The following is a 16823-nucleotide window of genomic DNA, read 5'->3' on the forward strand; positions in this document are numbered from 1 at the left end:
AGGAAACCGGAGCACCCGGAGGAAACCCACGCACACAGGGGGAGGATGTGCAGACTCCACACAGACAGTGACCCAGCCGGGAATCGAACCTGGGACCCTGGAGCTGTGAAGCATTTATGCTAACCACCATGCTACCCTGCTGCCCCTACAATTGTTCCACACCCTCACTCCCTCAGCACCCCCCACCCCACCCCACCCCCGCAGCACCCCCCACCCCACCCCACCCCCGCAGCACCCCCCCACCCCACCCCCGCAGCACCCATCCCCGCCGCACCCCCCCCACCCCACCCCCGCCGCACCCCCCCACTTAGCAGGTAATTGAATCTTTAAAGATCCAAAGATAGGGGTAACCCCAGGTTAAAGAGGTGTGAATTGTCTCAAGCCAGGACAGTGGGTAGGAAGTTTGTAGGTAAGATTTGATTACCTGCGAATGCTCGCATTCTAAGCATTGTCTGGCATCTTGTTTATATCTTTTTCTAAAACATATCTTTCTTCGATTAACTTGGAATTTTCAAGTTCAATTTGCTCAGTTTTTGATTGCAGCTGTTGGTATTTTGATTCCACTTCAAAAATTTGATTTTGGAATTCTGCTAATTGAACAGATAACTGTTGGAGTTTGGCATCATCCTGTTCAAATCTGAATTTTGCATCTCGCAATTCTTTTTCTAAAACACATCTTTCATCAATTAACTTGGAATTTTCAAATTCAGTTCGCTCAGTTTTTAATTGCAACTGTTGGTATTTTAACTCCACTTCAGAAATTTGATTTTGTAATTCTGCAATTTGAACACATAACTGTTGGAGTTCAGCATCATCATGTTCAAATTTGAACTTTGCATCTTGTAATTCTCTTTCTAAAACACATTTTCCTTCGATTAATTTGCAATTTTCATGTTCAATTTGCTCAGTTTTTAATTGCAACTGTTGGTATTTTAACTCCACTTCAGAAATTTGATTTTGTAATTCTGCAATATGAACACATAACTGTTGGAGTTCAGCATCATCATGTTCAAATTCAAACTTTGCATCTTGTAATTCTCTTTCTAAAACACATTTTCCTTCGATTAATTTGCAATTTTCATGTTCAATTTGCTCAGTTTTTAATTGCAACTGTTGGTATTTTAACTCCACTTCAGAAATTTGATTTTGTAATGCTGCAATTTGAACACATACTGTTGGAGTTCAGCATCGTCATGTTCAAATTTGAACTTTGCATCTTGTAATTCTCTTTCTAAAACACATTTTCCTTCGATTAATTTGCAATTTTCATGTTCAATTTGCTCAGTTTTTAATTGCAACTGTTGGTATTTTAACTCCACTTCAGAAATTTGATTTTGTAATGCTGCAATTTGAACACATACTGTTGGAGTTCAGCATCGTCATGTTCAAATTTGAACTTTGCATCTTGTAATTCTCTTTCTAAAACACATTTTCCTTCGATTAATTTGCAATTTTCATGTTCAATTTGCTCAGTTTTTAATTGCAACTGTTGGTATTTTAACTCCACTTCAGAAATTTGATTTTGGACTTCTGCTATTTGAACAGGCAACTGCTGGAATTCAGAGATTTTGTTTTCCAAATCAGTTCTAATTTCATCGTCAGATTCAAGTTTGGATTTTGCATCTTGCAATTCTTCAACAATTGCAATTAGTTGGTCTTTAGTGGTCCTATACTCATGATCAGTTTTATTTTTAGTAATTATCTCTTGCTGTCTGCGTAATTGTCCCATAATTGCCAGGGACCATTTAACACGATCTGCACTGTGCAATCGTGTGCATTTTCCCCATGCTCTCTTGATATTATCAAAAGACCACTGTCCTCTGGGGATAGTATACTTTGATTCAATTTTTCTTGAGGTTTCATATAGGTCAAATTGTTTACGAAAGAAAGACCCAAAATCCCCCAACATATCTTCAACGGAAACATCTGGTATCCCAGATCCTCCTTTTATCGTTGTAGGGAGTAATTTTCTGCCTTCTAAAGGGTCTAAATCTATACTTTCATCTGGATCAGCCATAAATTCAACCTTTCACTTAAAGTTTTGTGTGTAGGCTGTGTTAGTCTCAACAACCGGCACCTGATTGATTTAACACAGGGCGAAATTCTCCGACCCCCAGCAGGGTCGGAGAATCGCCTGGGGCCGCCTAAAATCCCGCCCCCGCCGTGGCAGAGATTCTCCGAAGTGGCGGTGGCGGGAATCTCGGCACTCCGATCGGAGAGGCCCCTGCAGTGATTCTCCGGCCCGGATGGGCCGAAGTCCCGCCGCTGGGAGGCCTCTCCCGCCGGCGATGTTTGAACCACCTCTGGAACGGCGGGATCAGCGGCGCGAGCGGGCCCCGGGGTCCGGGGGGGCGGGCGGCGATCGAACCCCGGGGGGTGCCCCCACGGTGGCCTGGCCCGCGATCGGGGCCCCCCCGCTCAGACTCCGGACCAGTGCCCTAGGTGCATTATTTCTCCTTCTGCGGCCTCCATAGCGGAAGCGGAAGAGAACCCCACATCGCGCATGCGCCAGCAGTGACGTCAGCGGCCAGCTGCCGCTGACGTCACTGCCGGCGCATGCGCGGACTGGCGAAAGCCTTTCGGCCAGCCCCGCTGCCGGGGGCGCCGGTTTTTTGCTCCAGTCTTCTGGTGCCAACCGCTCCGGCGCGGGGCTGGCCCCCAAAGGTGGGGAGAATTCCCCACTTTTGGGGAGGCCCGACCCCTGAGTGGTTGGCGCCACTCCCCTACTCCGGGACCCTCCGTCATGCCGGCTGGGGGAGAATGCCGCCCACAGTCTATAAAAATGTCCTTTTCAGGGGTCGAATCACTGATTGATGCGGCTTTAAGACTTTTAATGGGTGAAAAAGATATTTCTTACCCCAGTCTAGCTGTGGGTTCCGACTGTCTTTCAGGTCTCCTCCGATTATTCCCGAAGCTTCCGTCGTCGCCTAGTCCTCCTCCGGTTTCTCACGAAGTTTTCCGAACCTCTCCGAAGGTCATATCAGAACTCCTCCCCCGCTGCCGACTACGCCAAGTTGAAGGATCAAGTTTTTACGAAGTTTATTCAATTCAGGGTTACCGGTTGTTCTTGTACATTGCTGAAACTCAGTAGAAATTCAAGTTAAAAACTTGTCAGGTGCAAATAAGAATTGTTTTATTTGGAGTTCATTGGTTACAACTTGAAGATCATTTAAAAGGTAGTTTGTAGACAATTTGATTTTTTTCAAAGAATAACAGGAATTATCTTCTGAGGCAATAGCCCGAACACAACTTTAAAAGTCAAAGTCTGAAGTCAAAGTCTGAAAATGAAATATGAATACAGAACTCTTTTCTAACTCTCTTCCTTTCCTTTCTGTCTCTCTCTGTCTGTCTCTCTGTCTCTCTCAAAATGGTGGCCAAATCGTCCATGGATATACTATTTCATACCTGTCTTAAGCGATCCGATCACACCCCAATATAATCCTAATTGGTTTGAGTTAGACTCAAACACATTTGATTTGCTAGCAGGCTGTCCATCTTCTCTATGTAACGTTACTTCCAATTGTTGCCTGCTTGCATGTTAAAGAATGCAATATTGTGCTTTATCAAAACCAGCAAAAACTGGTCTAATGCTGACCTACCTATTGCCACAATAGAGACCTCATGCTGACCTTACTACTGCAACAATAGAGACCTTATGTTATCTCGTCATGCCATGCTGAGCATAACTTCGGAAATATAATTCAAAACTGTCTATTTCAATTCAGTCTTTTATAAAATCGTTATAATGAGAATGTTGGAATCAAATATATATTATATTTGATTCGATGTTTTAATTGTCCATTTATTAAATTAATAAATAAATAAATTAATTAAATTAATATTTATGCTTTAAGCAGCTTTTTACCTATATTAAGTGTAGTTCAAGATATGTTTTTTTTAGCTTGTATATTTCATGGGATATGATTCAGACTAATCTCGAGCGGCGTGAGAATCGTACAATCATTCATTCTTATTCCTCGTTGCCATGGATTCAACCCTTGTCCTTGGAAAAATGTAATGACCTTATCAGACTTCTGTGTTACTTGCAACATGAGTTTGCAAATTATATGTTCCCTTTAATTTTAAAACTGGGAATTAATATTTATGCTTTAAGCAGCTTTTTACCTATATTAAGTGTATTAGAAAAACCTGGCTTCTACACAGCAGCATGGTTCGATTCCCGTACCAGCCTCCCCGAACAGGTGCCGGAATGTGGCGACTAGGGGCTTTTCACAGTAACTTCACTGAAGCCTACTTGTGACAATAAGCGAATTTCATTCATTTTCATTTCAGGTGAAAATTTTGTTTTCATTTCAGTTCTTTAGTGGACTTTCTGCACAGGAGGAGTATGGATTAAAGTCTCTGGTTTGCAGTCTGTAATGATCTTTCTGACAGTTAACAGTATCTTACTCAGCTTTTACAGGAAAGGCCCCTAGCTTCACATCAACCTGTTCTGCACAGAGATTTACCAGATTCTGCTTGCATCAGTCTTTTCTGCTGAGAGAGAGGTAGTTCCCACAGTGGCCTTTTGGTGAGATATTGGTGATTTGGTTTCTAGAGAAAACAGAATAGAAAAAAGAGAGGTTTTCTCCCTGAGCTGCCAAAAGCAAATCTGAAAGCTTTCTAGGTCCCTGAATTATTTCAGTGGGATCAGATCCAATCACTACCTATTACCAGACAAAGTACAGCCTTTTGGGCCAATCCATTGACCATCAGCCAAATCATCAAAGCAAGTCTCAGCCAATCTGGTGATTCTGCTGGTCAGCCCACCACTCCAGTACAAACCAGCACAGGCACCTGCTCAAATTAAAGGCACAGGCCACTGTCGATAAATCATTCATCGATCAAAAATGTTACGGCAAAAATAAAAGTAAGGGGAAATAAGGGAATAAACAGGAAGGACCTTTCACTATCCCTAAAAGGCAGATTACAACATGACATGTTGCTTGGTTGCTGTTACATATTCCTGTTTTTTGTGTATTTTATCATGCTCGCCTATTTCATTTAGGTTTTGAATCTACTACTGTTCTTGCAGATCAACAAAACCGGAATTGTTATTTGTGACTCGGATTCGATTCAGCGTGTGGTGATGATGGATTGCTCTCGGGAACAGCTACATGCTGCACAGCTTGTGATGGTGAATCTGACAACGAGAGCAAGAGATTGTGATGTGTACTTATCCCGGAAACCCTGCACGGACTGTGCCAAATGTCTCGTTCAAGGCAAGACTCAAACTTTAATAAATCACTGACTTCACAGCACTTCGGAAGCGATTCAACCAAAATATTTCAGTGTAATTTTGGGCGGGTTTAGCACTGCAACCCCCCCCCCCTCTCCCTGCCCACGCATCACAAAACATCCCCTCCACCCAAAACAGCTCTCCACCCTCAACGTATCAAAATATTACCCCACACCCAAAACAGCTCCCCACCCCCCGCATCTCAAACAGCGCCCCCAGACCCACATCAGCCCCCCATCCCCTATTTTTTGCAAAAAACGCCCCCCGCACTCAAATCAGCTCCCACTACCTGCATCACAAATTAGCCCCCCACCCCCGAATTTTCTGGGTGCCCCTCTTCCCCCAAGTACAGGGGGTGATCCAACCTGCCCTACCTGGGACCCTCTAAATAGGGGGACCCCCTATTCTGGTACCCTCCCCCTGAACAAGGACATCCCTCTCCCCAAGTTCCACTTAAATGGGGATACGCCCTCAATAGGGTGACTCCCTCTGGGGATCTCTTAAATAGGGATACCCCTCCAGGGACCCCATTAATAGAGAGACCCCTCAGGGATGCCCTAAATAGGGAGATACCCTCCAGATACCCCATAACTAGAGGGACACTCGCTAGACCCTAAGAGGGACCCTTAACAGGGGCCTCCTAACTAGAGGAACATCCCACAGAGACCCTGTAGCTAGAGGGACTCCCAAAGACACATCCTAGCTAGAGGGACCCTCCCATAGACCTCCCAGAAAGAGATCCATATCTGGAACCTATAAAGCAGTCCAGATAGGGGCAGTGAAAAAGATTACAACTGCAACACTCACCTGGAAGCATAATGTGTCCATTCCTGGAAGGAGAACAGCTGTGACCTGTGTTCAAAGCCCACAGATCCATTAGCTGCAAGCCATTAATTCATTTCTGGTTGTGGGCTATGATTGTCAGCTTCCACAAACTAGCTGAAAGCCTTGCTTCATTCATCTTCTTCATCGATGAGTAGGTTTAAGTGGTGGATCCACAATATTTACAAATATCAACCACATCAAAGAGAGCTAAGTGCTGTCAATTCCAGCTCAGCACTTCAAAGTCACAGTGTGAAGAGGCATGCTTGGAATGAACTTAGCTATGTGTGATGAGGTCAGTACAACATGCCCTTTCATTACTATTGTTTTCCTGTCCTCTCCTCTCGGTGGTCGTGCTGGTTCTCTGAGTGAGAGATCTCTGACACCTCAAACTAGTTCTGAGTTTTCTTTCATGCGATCAATTGGTGATTGTTAGAGTCAGAGGTTGCAGCATGAAACAGACCGTTTGGCCCAACTTGTCCATGCCGCCCAGTTTTTACCACAAAGCTACTTCCAATTGCCTGCATTTTTCCCATATTCCTCTTTACCCATATTACCCATATAACTGTCTAAATGCTTTTTAAAAGCCAAAATTGTATCTGCCTCTACTGCTACCTCTGGCAGCTCGTTCCAGACACTCAGCATCCTCTGTGTGAAGAAATTGCCTCCATGGACTCTTTGTATCTCTGCCCTCTTACCGTAAATCTATGCCCTCGAGTTTTAGACTCCCCTGTGAGGAGATTCTCATGATCACAATATAAATGCAGGTAAACCTACAGCTAACCTATTTATCCACCTTGAATAAAAACTATTTCCTTTATTATGGGATCTAATTGTCCATCAAATTACTGTGTCTTAGATCATAGCTTCTCACCGCGAGTACTTCGCTACAATTCTATTCCAATTTTTATCATTCTTTGTTGTTTCAACCACTGGAGTTCCTGAACCAAACCTCTCTTTCCAAATCCTCATTGTCTCCTGTACCTCCAAAATCTTTGCTGAGTTTCCCCTTGAGATTTCCTGAGCCACTGAACTGAGCGACCCGTTATCTATTGAGATTTCAATCCCCAGCCAAATTTATCTCATCCTCCCTCCTGTGATTTTGCTGTCCCTTTATTCTTCATCAATCTCTCCCACTCTATAAACTCTCTGAACAATATTCGAAACCACCCCCTCCGTTTAGATATATTACTCAACATCTGTCATAAATTATAACAATATTAGGCGGGAACTGAAGAACCTAGATTGGGGGCGGATGTTTGAGGGTAAATCAACATCTGACATGTGGGAGGCTTTCAAGTGTCAGTTGAAAGGAATTCAGGACCGGCATGTTCCTGTGAGGAAGAAGGATAAATACGGCAAATTTCAGGAACCTCGGATAACGAGAGATATTGTAGGCCTTGTCAAAAAGAAAAAGGAGGCATTTGTCAGGGCTAGAAGGCTGGGAACAGACGAAGCCTGTGTGGAGTATAAGGAAAGTAGGAAGGAACTTAAGCAAGGAGTCAGGAGGGCTAAAAGGGGTCACGAAAAGTTATTGGCAAATAGGGTTAAGGAAAATCCCAAGGCTTTTTACATGTACATAAAAAGCAAGAGGCTAGCCAGGGAAAGGATTGGCCCACTGAAGGATTGGCAAGGGAATCTATGTGTGGAGCCAGAGGAAATGGGCGAGGTACTAATTGAATACTTTGCATCAATATTCACCAAAGAGAAAGAATTGGTGGATGTTGAGTCTGGAGAAGGATGTGTAGATAGCCTGGGTCACATCAAGATCCAAAAAGACGAGGTGTTGGGAGTCTTGAAAAATATTAAGGTAGATAAGTCCCCAGGGCCTGATGGGATCTACCCCTGAATAGTGAAGGAGGCTAGAGAGGAAATTGCTGAGGCCTTGACAGAAATCTTTGGATACTCACTGTCTTCATAGAACATAGAACACTACAGCGCAGTACGGGCCCTTCGGCCCTCGCTGTTGCGCCGACCTGTGAAACCATCTGAAACCTATCTGACCTACACTATTCCATTTTCATCCATATGTCTATCCAGTGACCACTTAAATGGCCTTAAAGTTGGCGAGTCTACTACTGTTGCAGGCAGGGCGTTCCACACCCCGACTACTCTCTGAGTAAAGAAACTGCCTCTGATATCTGTCCTATATCTATCACCCCTCAATTTAAAGCTATGTCCCCTCGTGTTGGTCATCACCATCTGAGGAAAAAGACTCTCACTGTCCACCCTATCTAACCCTCTGACTATCTTATATGTCTCTATTAAGTCACCTCTCAGCCTTCTCCTCTCTAACGAAAAAACCTCAATTCCCTGAGCCTTTCCTCGTAAGACCTTCCCTCCATACCAGGCAACATCCTAGTAAATCTCCTCTGAACCCTTTCCAAAGCTTCCACATCCTTCCTATAATGTGGTGACCAGAACTGCACGCAGTACTCCAGGGGACTTCAGGTGATGTCCCGGAGGACTGGAGAATAGCCAATGTTGTTCCTTTGTTTTAACCTAGGACAAAAGTTCGGCACGACATCGTGGGCCGAAGGGCCTGTTCTGTGCTGTATTTTTCTAGGTTCTATGTTCTATGTTTAAGAAGGGTAGCAAGGATAATCCAGGGAACTACAGGCCAGTGAGCCTTATATCAGTGGTAGGGAAATTACTGGAGATAAATCTTTGAGACAGGATCTACTCCCATTTTGAAGCAAATGGACGTATTAGCGAGAGGCAGCATGATTTTGTGAAGGGGCGGTTGTGTCTCACTAACTTGATAGAGTTTTTCAAAGAGGTCACAAAGATGATTGATGCAGGTAGGGCAATGGAAGTTGTCTATATGGACTTCAGTAAGGCCTTTGACAAGGTCCCTCATGGCAGACTGGTACAAAAGGTGAAGTCACACGGGATCAGGGGTGAGCTGGCAAGGTGGATACAGAACTGGGCAGGTCATAGAAGGCAGAGAGTAGCATTGGAAGGGTGCTTTTCTAATTGGAGGGCTGGACCTAGTGGTGTTCCGCAGGGATCAGTGCTGGGACCTTTGCTGTTCGTAGTATATATAAATGATTTGGAGGAAAATGTAACTGGTCTGATTAGTAAGTTTGCAGACGACACACAGGTTGGTGGAATTGCGGATAGCGATGAGGACTGTCAGAGGATACAGCAGGATATAGATCGTTTGGAGACTTGGGCGGAGAGATGGCAAATGGTGTTTAATCCGGACAAATGCGAGGGAATGCATTTTGGAAGGTCTAATGCAGGTAGGGAATATACAGTGAATGGTAGAACCCTCAAGAGTCTTGAAAGTCAGAGAGATCTCGGTGCACAGGGCCACAGGTCACTGAAAGGGGCAGCACAGGTGGAGAAGGAGTCAAGAAGGCATACGGCAAGCTTGCCTTCATCGGCCAGGGCATCGAGTATAAGAATTGGCAAGTCATGTTGCAGCTGTATAGAACATTAGTTAGACCACACTTGGAGTATAGTGATCAATTCTAGTCGCCACACTACCAGAAGGATGTGGAGGCTTCAGAGAGGGTGCAGAAGAGATTTATCAGGATGTTGCCTGGTATGGAGGGCATTAGCTATGAGGAGCGGTTGAATAAACTCGGTTTGTTCTCACTGGAACGACGGAGGTTGAGGGGCGACCTGATAGAGGTCTACAAAATTATGAGGGGAAGAGACAGAGGATAGTCAGAGGCTTTTTCCCAGGGTAGAGGGGTCAGTTACTGGGGGCATAGGTTTAAGGTGCGAGGGGCAAGGTTCAGAGGAGATGTACGAGACAAGTTTTTTACACAGAGGGTAGTGGGTACCTGGAACTCGCTGCCGGAGGAGGTGGTGGAAGCAGGGACGATAGTGACATTTAAGGGGCATCTTGACAAATACATGAATAGGATGGGAATAGAGGGATACGGACCCAGGAAGTGTAGAAGTTTGTAGTTTAGTCGGGCAGCATGGTCGGCACAGGCTTGGAGGGCCAAATGGCCTGTTCCTGTGCTGTACCTTTCTTTGTTCTTTGTTCTTTGTTCTAAAAGAGACCATCTCTAATCACTGCCTTGAATCCCTTACCATCCTCTTCCTCTCTCACATTACTCCATTGAACACTCTCTCCAAACGAGCCCATAACAGCACCTTCACTCTTTCAAGTTGCCAACTCTCTAGCCTTTTTAAAAATCATTCATGGGATGTGGGTGTCGCTGGTTGGGACACCATTTATTGCCCATCCCCAAGGACATTTATAAATCAACCACATTGCTGTGGATCTGGAGCCATATGTAGGCCAGACCAGGAATGGGCGACATATTTCCTTCTCTAAAAGATATTAGTGAACCAGATGGATTTTTATGACAATTGACAATGGTTTTCAAGGCCATCATTCAGCTTTGAACTCATTCCAGATTTAAAAACATTGAATTTAAATTTCACCAGCTGCCATGGTGGGTTGCAAACCCAGGTCCCCAGAGCATTACCCTGGGTCTCTAGATTACTACTCAAGCAACAACCACTGCCTGAAGGGCCTGTTCCTGTGCTGTATTGTTGTTTGTATAAAAAATAAGTATATAAATCTAGAGTATAAAATTGGCAAGTCATGCTACAGCTGTATAGAACCTACAGTACTAAGGCTGAACTTGGACCATTGTGCACAATTCTGGCCGCCCCACTACTGGAAGGCTTTGACGAGGGTGTAGAGGAGTTTTACCAGGATGTTGCCTGGTCTGGAGGGTGTTAGCTATGTGGAGAGGCTGAATAGACTTGGACTGTTTTCATTGGAACGGTAGAGGTTAAGGGGTGACCTGGTATAGAGGTCTACAAGATTATGAGAGGCATGGATTGAGTGGATGGGCAGGCATTCTTTCCCAGGATTTTCGGCGGGCTCCGGATTTTTGGCGGGAGCAGTGGCCTGTCGGGAAGGTGAGTGTGTGCCTTTAAACTCACTTGCTTTTCAGCGGGAGCGGCCTCCGGATTTTCGGCGGGAGCAGGGGCCTGTCGGAAAGGTGAGTGTGTGCCTTTAAATTCGCTAATTTTCCAGCGGGAGCGGCCTCCGGATTTTCGGAGGGAGCAGGGGCCTACGGGAAGTTGAGTGTGTGCCTTTAAATTTTCTTACTTTTCAGCGGGAGCGGCCTCCGGACTTTCGGCGGGAGCAGGGGTCTGTCGAGAAGGTGAGTACCTGTATATAAGTTGGGCGGTTGCTAAACCCGAGACACTACACTTGTAGTATTTTCCACCATTCCACCTCCTCTAACCTAAGGGGTTGAGGGAATATCAGGTAAGCTCTTCCTTTCTTTTTCTTGTTTTTATCTAGAGGGGATGGCAGGGAAGGCAGTACAATGCTCCTCCTGCAGAATGTTTCAGGTGAGGGACGCCGTCAGTGTCCCTGCTGATTTCACCTGTGGGAAGTGCACCCAACTTCTGCTCCTCAGAAACCGTGTTAGGGAACTGGAGCTGGAGCTGGATGAACTTTGGATCATTCGGGAGGCAGAGGTGGTCATAGATAGAAGCTTCAGGGAGGTAGTTACGCCAAAGGATAAAGATAGATGGGTGACGGTGAGAGGGGCTGGGGGGAAGCAGTCAGTACAGGGACCCCCATGTGGTCATTCCTCTTAGTAACAGGTATACCGCTTTGGATACTGTTTTTTTTGGGGGGGGGGTAAGAGAGAGAGACTTACCAGGGGTCAGCCATGGGGTACAGGTCTCTGGCACAGAGTCTGTCCCTGTTGCTCAGAAGGGAAGGGAGGAGAGGAGAAGAACATTAGTCATTGGAGACTCCATAGTTAGGGGATAGATAGGAGATTCTGTGGGAACGAGAGAGACTCGTGGTTGTTGTGTTGCCTGCCAGATGCCAGAGTCCGCTATGTCTCGGATCGTGTTTTTGGGATCCTTAAGGAGGAGGGGGAGCAGCCCCAAGTCGTGGTCCACATAGGTACCAACGACATAGGTAGGAAAAGGGATTCGGATGTAAGGCAGGAATCCAGGGAGCTAGGGTGGAAACTTAGATCCAGGACAAACAGAGTTATTATCTCTGGGTTGTTACCTGTGCCACGTGCTAGCGAGTCGAGGAATAGGGAGAGAGAGCAGTTGAACACGTGGCTGCAGGGATGGTGCAGGAGGGGGGGGTTTCAGATTCCTGGACAATTGGGGCTCATTCTGGGGTAGGTGGGACCTCGACAAATGGGATGGCCTACACCTGGACCAGAGGGGTACTAATATCCTGGGGGGGGAAGTTTGCTAATGCTCTTCGGGAGGGTTTAAACTAGTTCAGCAGGGGATTGGGAACCTGAATTGTAGCTCCAGTACACAAGAGGTTGAGAGTAGAGAGGTAATGAGTAAGGTTTCAAAGTTGCAGGAGTGTACCGGCAGGAAGGAAGGTGGTTTCAAGTGTGTCTACTTCAATGCCAGGAGCATCAGGAATAAGGTGGGTGAACTTGCGGCATGGGATGGTACCTGGGACTTCGATGTTGTGGCCATTTCGGAGACATGGATAGAGCAGGGAGAGGAATGGTTGTTGCAGGTGCCGGTGTTTAGATATTTCAGAAAGCTCAGGGAAGGTGGTAAGAGAGGGGGAGGGGTGGCATTGTTAGTCAAGGACAGTATTATGGTGGCTGAGAGGACATTTGATGAGGACTCGAACACTGAGGTAGTATGGGCTGTGTTTAGAAACAGGAAAGGAGAGGTCACCCTGTTAGGGGTTTTCTATAGGCCTCCGAAAAGTTCCAGAGATGTAGAGGAAAGGATTGCAAAGATGATTCTGGATAGGAGCGAAAGTAATAGGGTAGTTGTTATGGGGGACTTTAACTTTCCAAATATTGACTGGAAACACTGTAGTTCGAGTGCTTTAGATAGGTCCATTTTTGTCCAATGTGTGCAGGACGGTTTCCTGACGCAGTGTGTAGATTGGCCAACGAGAGGCGAGGCCGTATTGGATTTGGTACTGGGTAATGAACCAGGACGGGTGTCAGATTTAGAGGTAGGTGAGCATCATGTCGCATCATTACATAAGCCTCCTTCTTCCTCTTGACAAGTGTTTCAACTGCTTTAGTAAACCATGGGGCCCTCGCTCGACCACTTCCTCCACTTATCACTTTGGTGATAATGACCACAATTCAATTACGTTTACTTTAGTGATGGAAAATGATAAGTATATACCGCAGGGCAAGAGTTATATCATATTAGGGGCTGGTTTATCTCACTGGGCTAAATCGCTGGCTTTAAAGCAGACCAAACAGGCCAGCAGCATGATTCGATTCCCGTACCAGCCTCCCCGGACAGGTGCCGGAATGAGGCGACTAGGTGCTTTTCACAGTGACTTAATTGAAGCCTACTCGTGACAATAAGCGATTTTCATTTTTCATTTTTCATATCTGGGGGAAAGGCTATTATGATGCAATGAGGCAAGACTTAGGATGCATCGGCTGGAGAGGAAAACTGCAGGGGATGGGCACAATGGAAATGTGGAGCATATTCAAGGAACAGCTACTGCGTGTTCTTGATAAGTATGTCCCTGTTAGGCAGGGAGGAAGTGGTCGAGAAGGAGGAGGCTTATGTAATGATGCGACATGATGGTTCAGTTAGGGCGCTTGAGAGTTACAAGTTAGCTAGGAAGGCTCTAAAGAGAGAGCTAAGAAGAGCCAGGAGGGGACATGAGAAGTCTTTGGCAGGTAGGATCAAGGATAACCCTAAAGCTTTCTATAGATCTGTCAGGAATAAAAGAATGACTAGGGTAAGAGTAGGGCCAGTCAAGGACAGTACTGGGAAGTTGTGCGTGGAGTCCGAGGAGATAGGAGAGGAGAATACCGGGCAACACGGTAGCATGGTGGTTAGCATAAATGCTTCACAGCTCCAGGGTCCCAGGTTCGATTCCCGGCTGGGTCACTGTCTGTGCGGAGTGTGCACGTCCTCCCCGTGTGTGCGTGGGTTTCCTCCGGGTGCTCCGGTTTCCTCCCACAGTCCAAAGATGTGCGGGTTAGGTGGATTGGCTATGCTAAATTGCCCGTAGTGTCCTAAAAAGTAAAAGGGGGTTGTTGGGTTACGGGTATAGGGTGGATACGTGGGTTTGAGTAGGGTGATCATTGTTCGGCACAACATTGAGGGCCGAAGGGCCTGTTCTGTGCTGTACTGTTCTATGTTCTATGTTCTATAATACTGAGATACAGGCTACTAGACTAGAAGGGCTTGTGGTACATAAGGAGGAGGTGTTAGCGATTCTGGAAAATGTTAAAATGGATAAGTCCCCTGGGCAGGATGGGATTCATCCTAGGATTCTCTGGGAAGCTAGGGAGGAGATTGCTGAGCCTTTGGCTTTGATCTTTAAGTCACCTTTGTCTTCAGGAATAGTGCCAGAAGACTGGAGGATAGCAAATGTTGTCCCCTTGTTCAAGAAGGGGAGTAGAGATAACCCCGGTAACTATAGACCAGTGAGCCTTACTTCTGTTGTGGGCAAAGTCTTGGAAAGGTTTATAAGAGATAGGATGTATAATCATCTGGAAAGGAATAATTTGATTAGAGATAGTCAACATGGTTTTGTGAAGGGTAGGTCGTGCCTCACAAACCTTATTGAGTTCTTCGAGAAGGTGACCAAACAGGTGGATGAGGGTAAAGCAGTTGATGTGGTGTATATGGATTTTGGTAAAGCGTTTGATAAGGTTCCCCACGGTAGGCTATTGCAGAAAATACAGAGGCATGGGATTCAGGGTGATTTAGCAGTTTGGATCAGAAATTGGCTAGCTGGAACAGGACAAAGGGTGGTGGTTGATGGGAAATGTTCGGACTGGTGTCCAGTTACTTGTGGTGTACCACAAGGATCTGTTTTGGGGCCGCTGCTGTTTGTCATTTTTATAAATGACCTGGAGGAGGGCGTAGAAGGATGGGTGAGTAAATTTGCAGATGACACGAAAGTCGGTGGAGTTGTGGACAGTGCAGAAGGATGTTACAAGTTACAGAGGGACATAGATAAGCTGCAGAGCTGGGCTGACAGGTGGCAAATGGAGTTTAATGCAGAAAAGTGTGAGGTGATTCATTTTGGAAGGAATAACAGGAAGACAGAGTACTGGGCTAATGGTAAGATTCTTGGTAGTGTGGATGAGCAGAGAGGTTCGGCGTCCATGTCCATAGATCCCTGAAAGTTGCCACCCAGGTTGAGAGGGTTGTTAAGAAGGCGTACGGTGTGTTAGCTTTTATTGGTAGAGGAATTGAGTTTTGGAGCCCTGAGGTCATGTTGCAGTTGTACAAATCTCTTGCGGCCGCATTTGGAGTATTGCGTGCAGTTCTGGTCGCCGCATTATAGGAAGGATGTGGAAGCATTGGAAAGGGTACAGAGGAGATTTACAAGGATGTTGCCTGGTATGGAGGGAAGATCTTACAAGGAAAGGCTGAGGGACTTGAGGCTGTTTTCGTTAGAGAGAAGAAGGTTAAGAGGGGACTTAATTGAGGCATACAAGATGATCAGAGGATTAGATAGGAAGGACATTGAGTGCCTTTTTCCTCGGATAGTGATGTCCAGCACAAGAGGACATAGCTTTAAATTGAGGGGAGATAGATATAGGACAGATGTCAGAGGTAGATTCTTTACTCAGAGTGTAGTGGGGCCATGGAATGCCCTGCCTGCAACAGTAGTGGACTCGCCAACACTAAACGCATTTAAATGGTCAATGGATAGGCATATGGACGATAAGGGAATAGTGTAGAGGGACTTTAGAGGGGTTTCACAGGTCGGCGCAACATCGAGAGCCGAAGGGCCTGTACTGCGCTGTAATGTTCTATGTTCAGGATGGAGGTGTCAGTCACTAGGGGCATAGGTTTAAGGTCCGTGGGGCAAAGTTTAGAAGAGATGTGCAAAGCAGGTTTTCTTTGCTCATAGCGTGGTGAGTACCTGGAATGTGCTGCCAGGGGAGCTTGTGGAAGCAGATACATTAATAGCTTTCAAAAGGCATCTCGACAAATACATGGATAGGATGGATAAAGAGGGATCTGGCACAAAGGAGTGCTGAGAGTTTTGTCCAAAGGTGGTATCATGACCGGTACAGGCTTCGAGAAGGGCAAGTTCCTGTGCTGTATTGTTCTTTGTTATTCTTTGTTCTCTTTCTTCGTTGTACTATTTCCAGGGCCACTTCATTAAGTACTCTGGGATGAAGATTATCAGGACCCAGAGATTTGTCCGCTTTCAATCCCATTAATGGCCCCAAAACCATTTATTTACAAATACAAATTTTTCTTCAGCTCCTCACTAAAACTTGTGTTTGTCAGAACTTCCGTTACGTTACTCATGTCTTGCATTGTGAAGACAGAAGCAAAGTACGAATTTAGTTCCTCAGCCATTTCTTTGTTCTCTGTTACAAATTCCCCCGGGCGCGATTCTCCGCAAATGCGGAGAGTTGTGAAGGCTGCCATGAAACCGGCCGTGTTTCACGGCAGCCTCCGCGCCCCCCTCCGGGACCCGATTCCGTGGTCGGGGCTAGCAGCAGGGCTCCGTGAACCTCGGCATCGCAGGCTTAGCGAAATTCGCTAAGCCCGCGCGCCAAAGTTAACGGCGGCTGACGCGCACGATGACGTCAGCCGCGCATGCGCGGATTGCACGGCTCCAACCCGCGCATGCGCGGATGAAGTCATTGCGCATATGCGTGAAACCCGCGCATGCGCGGGCCGGTATGCCCCTCAGCTCACCCGCGGACTGATCCAGCGGGGCGGCGGAGGAACAAAGAATGCGCGGCTGTGCCAATCGGTGCCATGGTTCCCCAGAACGGCACTTTGCGGCCATTTTCACGAACGGTGAGAGCAGGTGTGTTAT

General features: G+C 46.2%; 1 protein-coding gene across 1 annotated transcript in view; it reads left to right on the top strand.

Moving 5' to 3' along the window:
• The window catches only part of LOC119955203, a 50879-nt gene extending 45620 nt beyond the window's left edge, over window positions 1-5259 (top strand). The window contains exon 5 of the mRNA XM_038781211.1: window positions 5036-5259. Coding sequence (XP_038637139.1) covers window positions 5036-5251 — 216 coding nt within the window. The 3' untranslated portion in view covers window positions 5252-5259. The remainder of the gene's footprint in view (window positions 1-5035) is intronic.
• The last annotated feature ends 11564 nt before the right edge of the window (window positions 5260-16823 follow it).

Source organism: Scyliorhinus canicula, chromosome 20 (assembly GCF_902713615.1).
Source record: "Scyliorhinus canicula chromosome 20, sScyCan1.1, whole genome shotgun sequence".
NCBI lineage: Eukaryota > Metazoa > Chordata > Chondrichthyes > Carcharhiniformes > Scyliorhinidae > Scyliorhinus > Scyliorhinus canicula.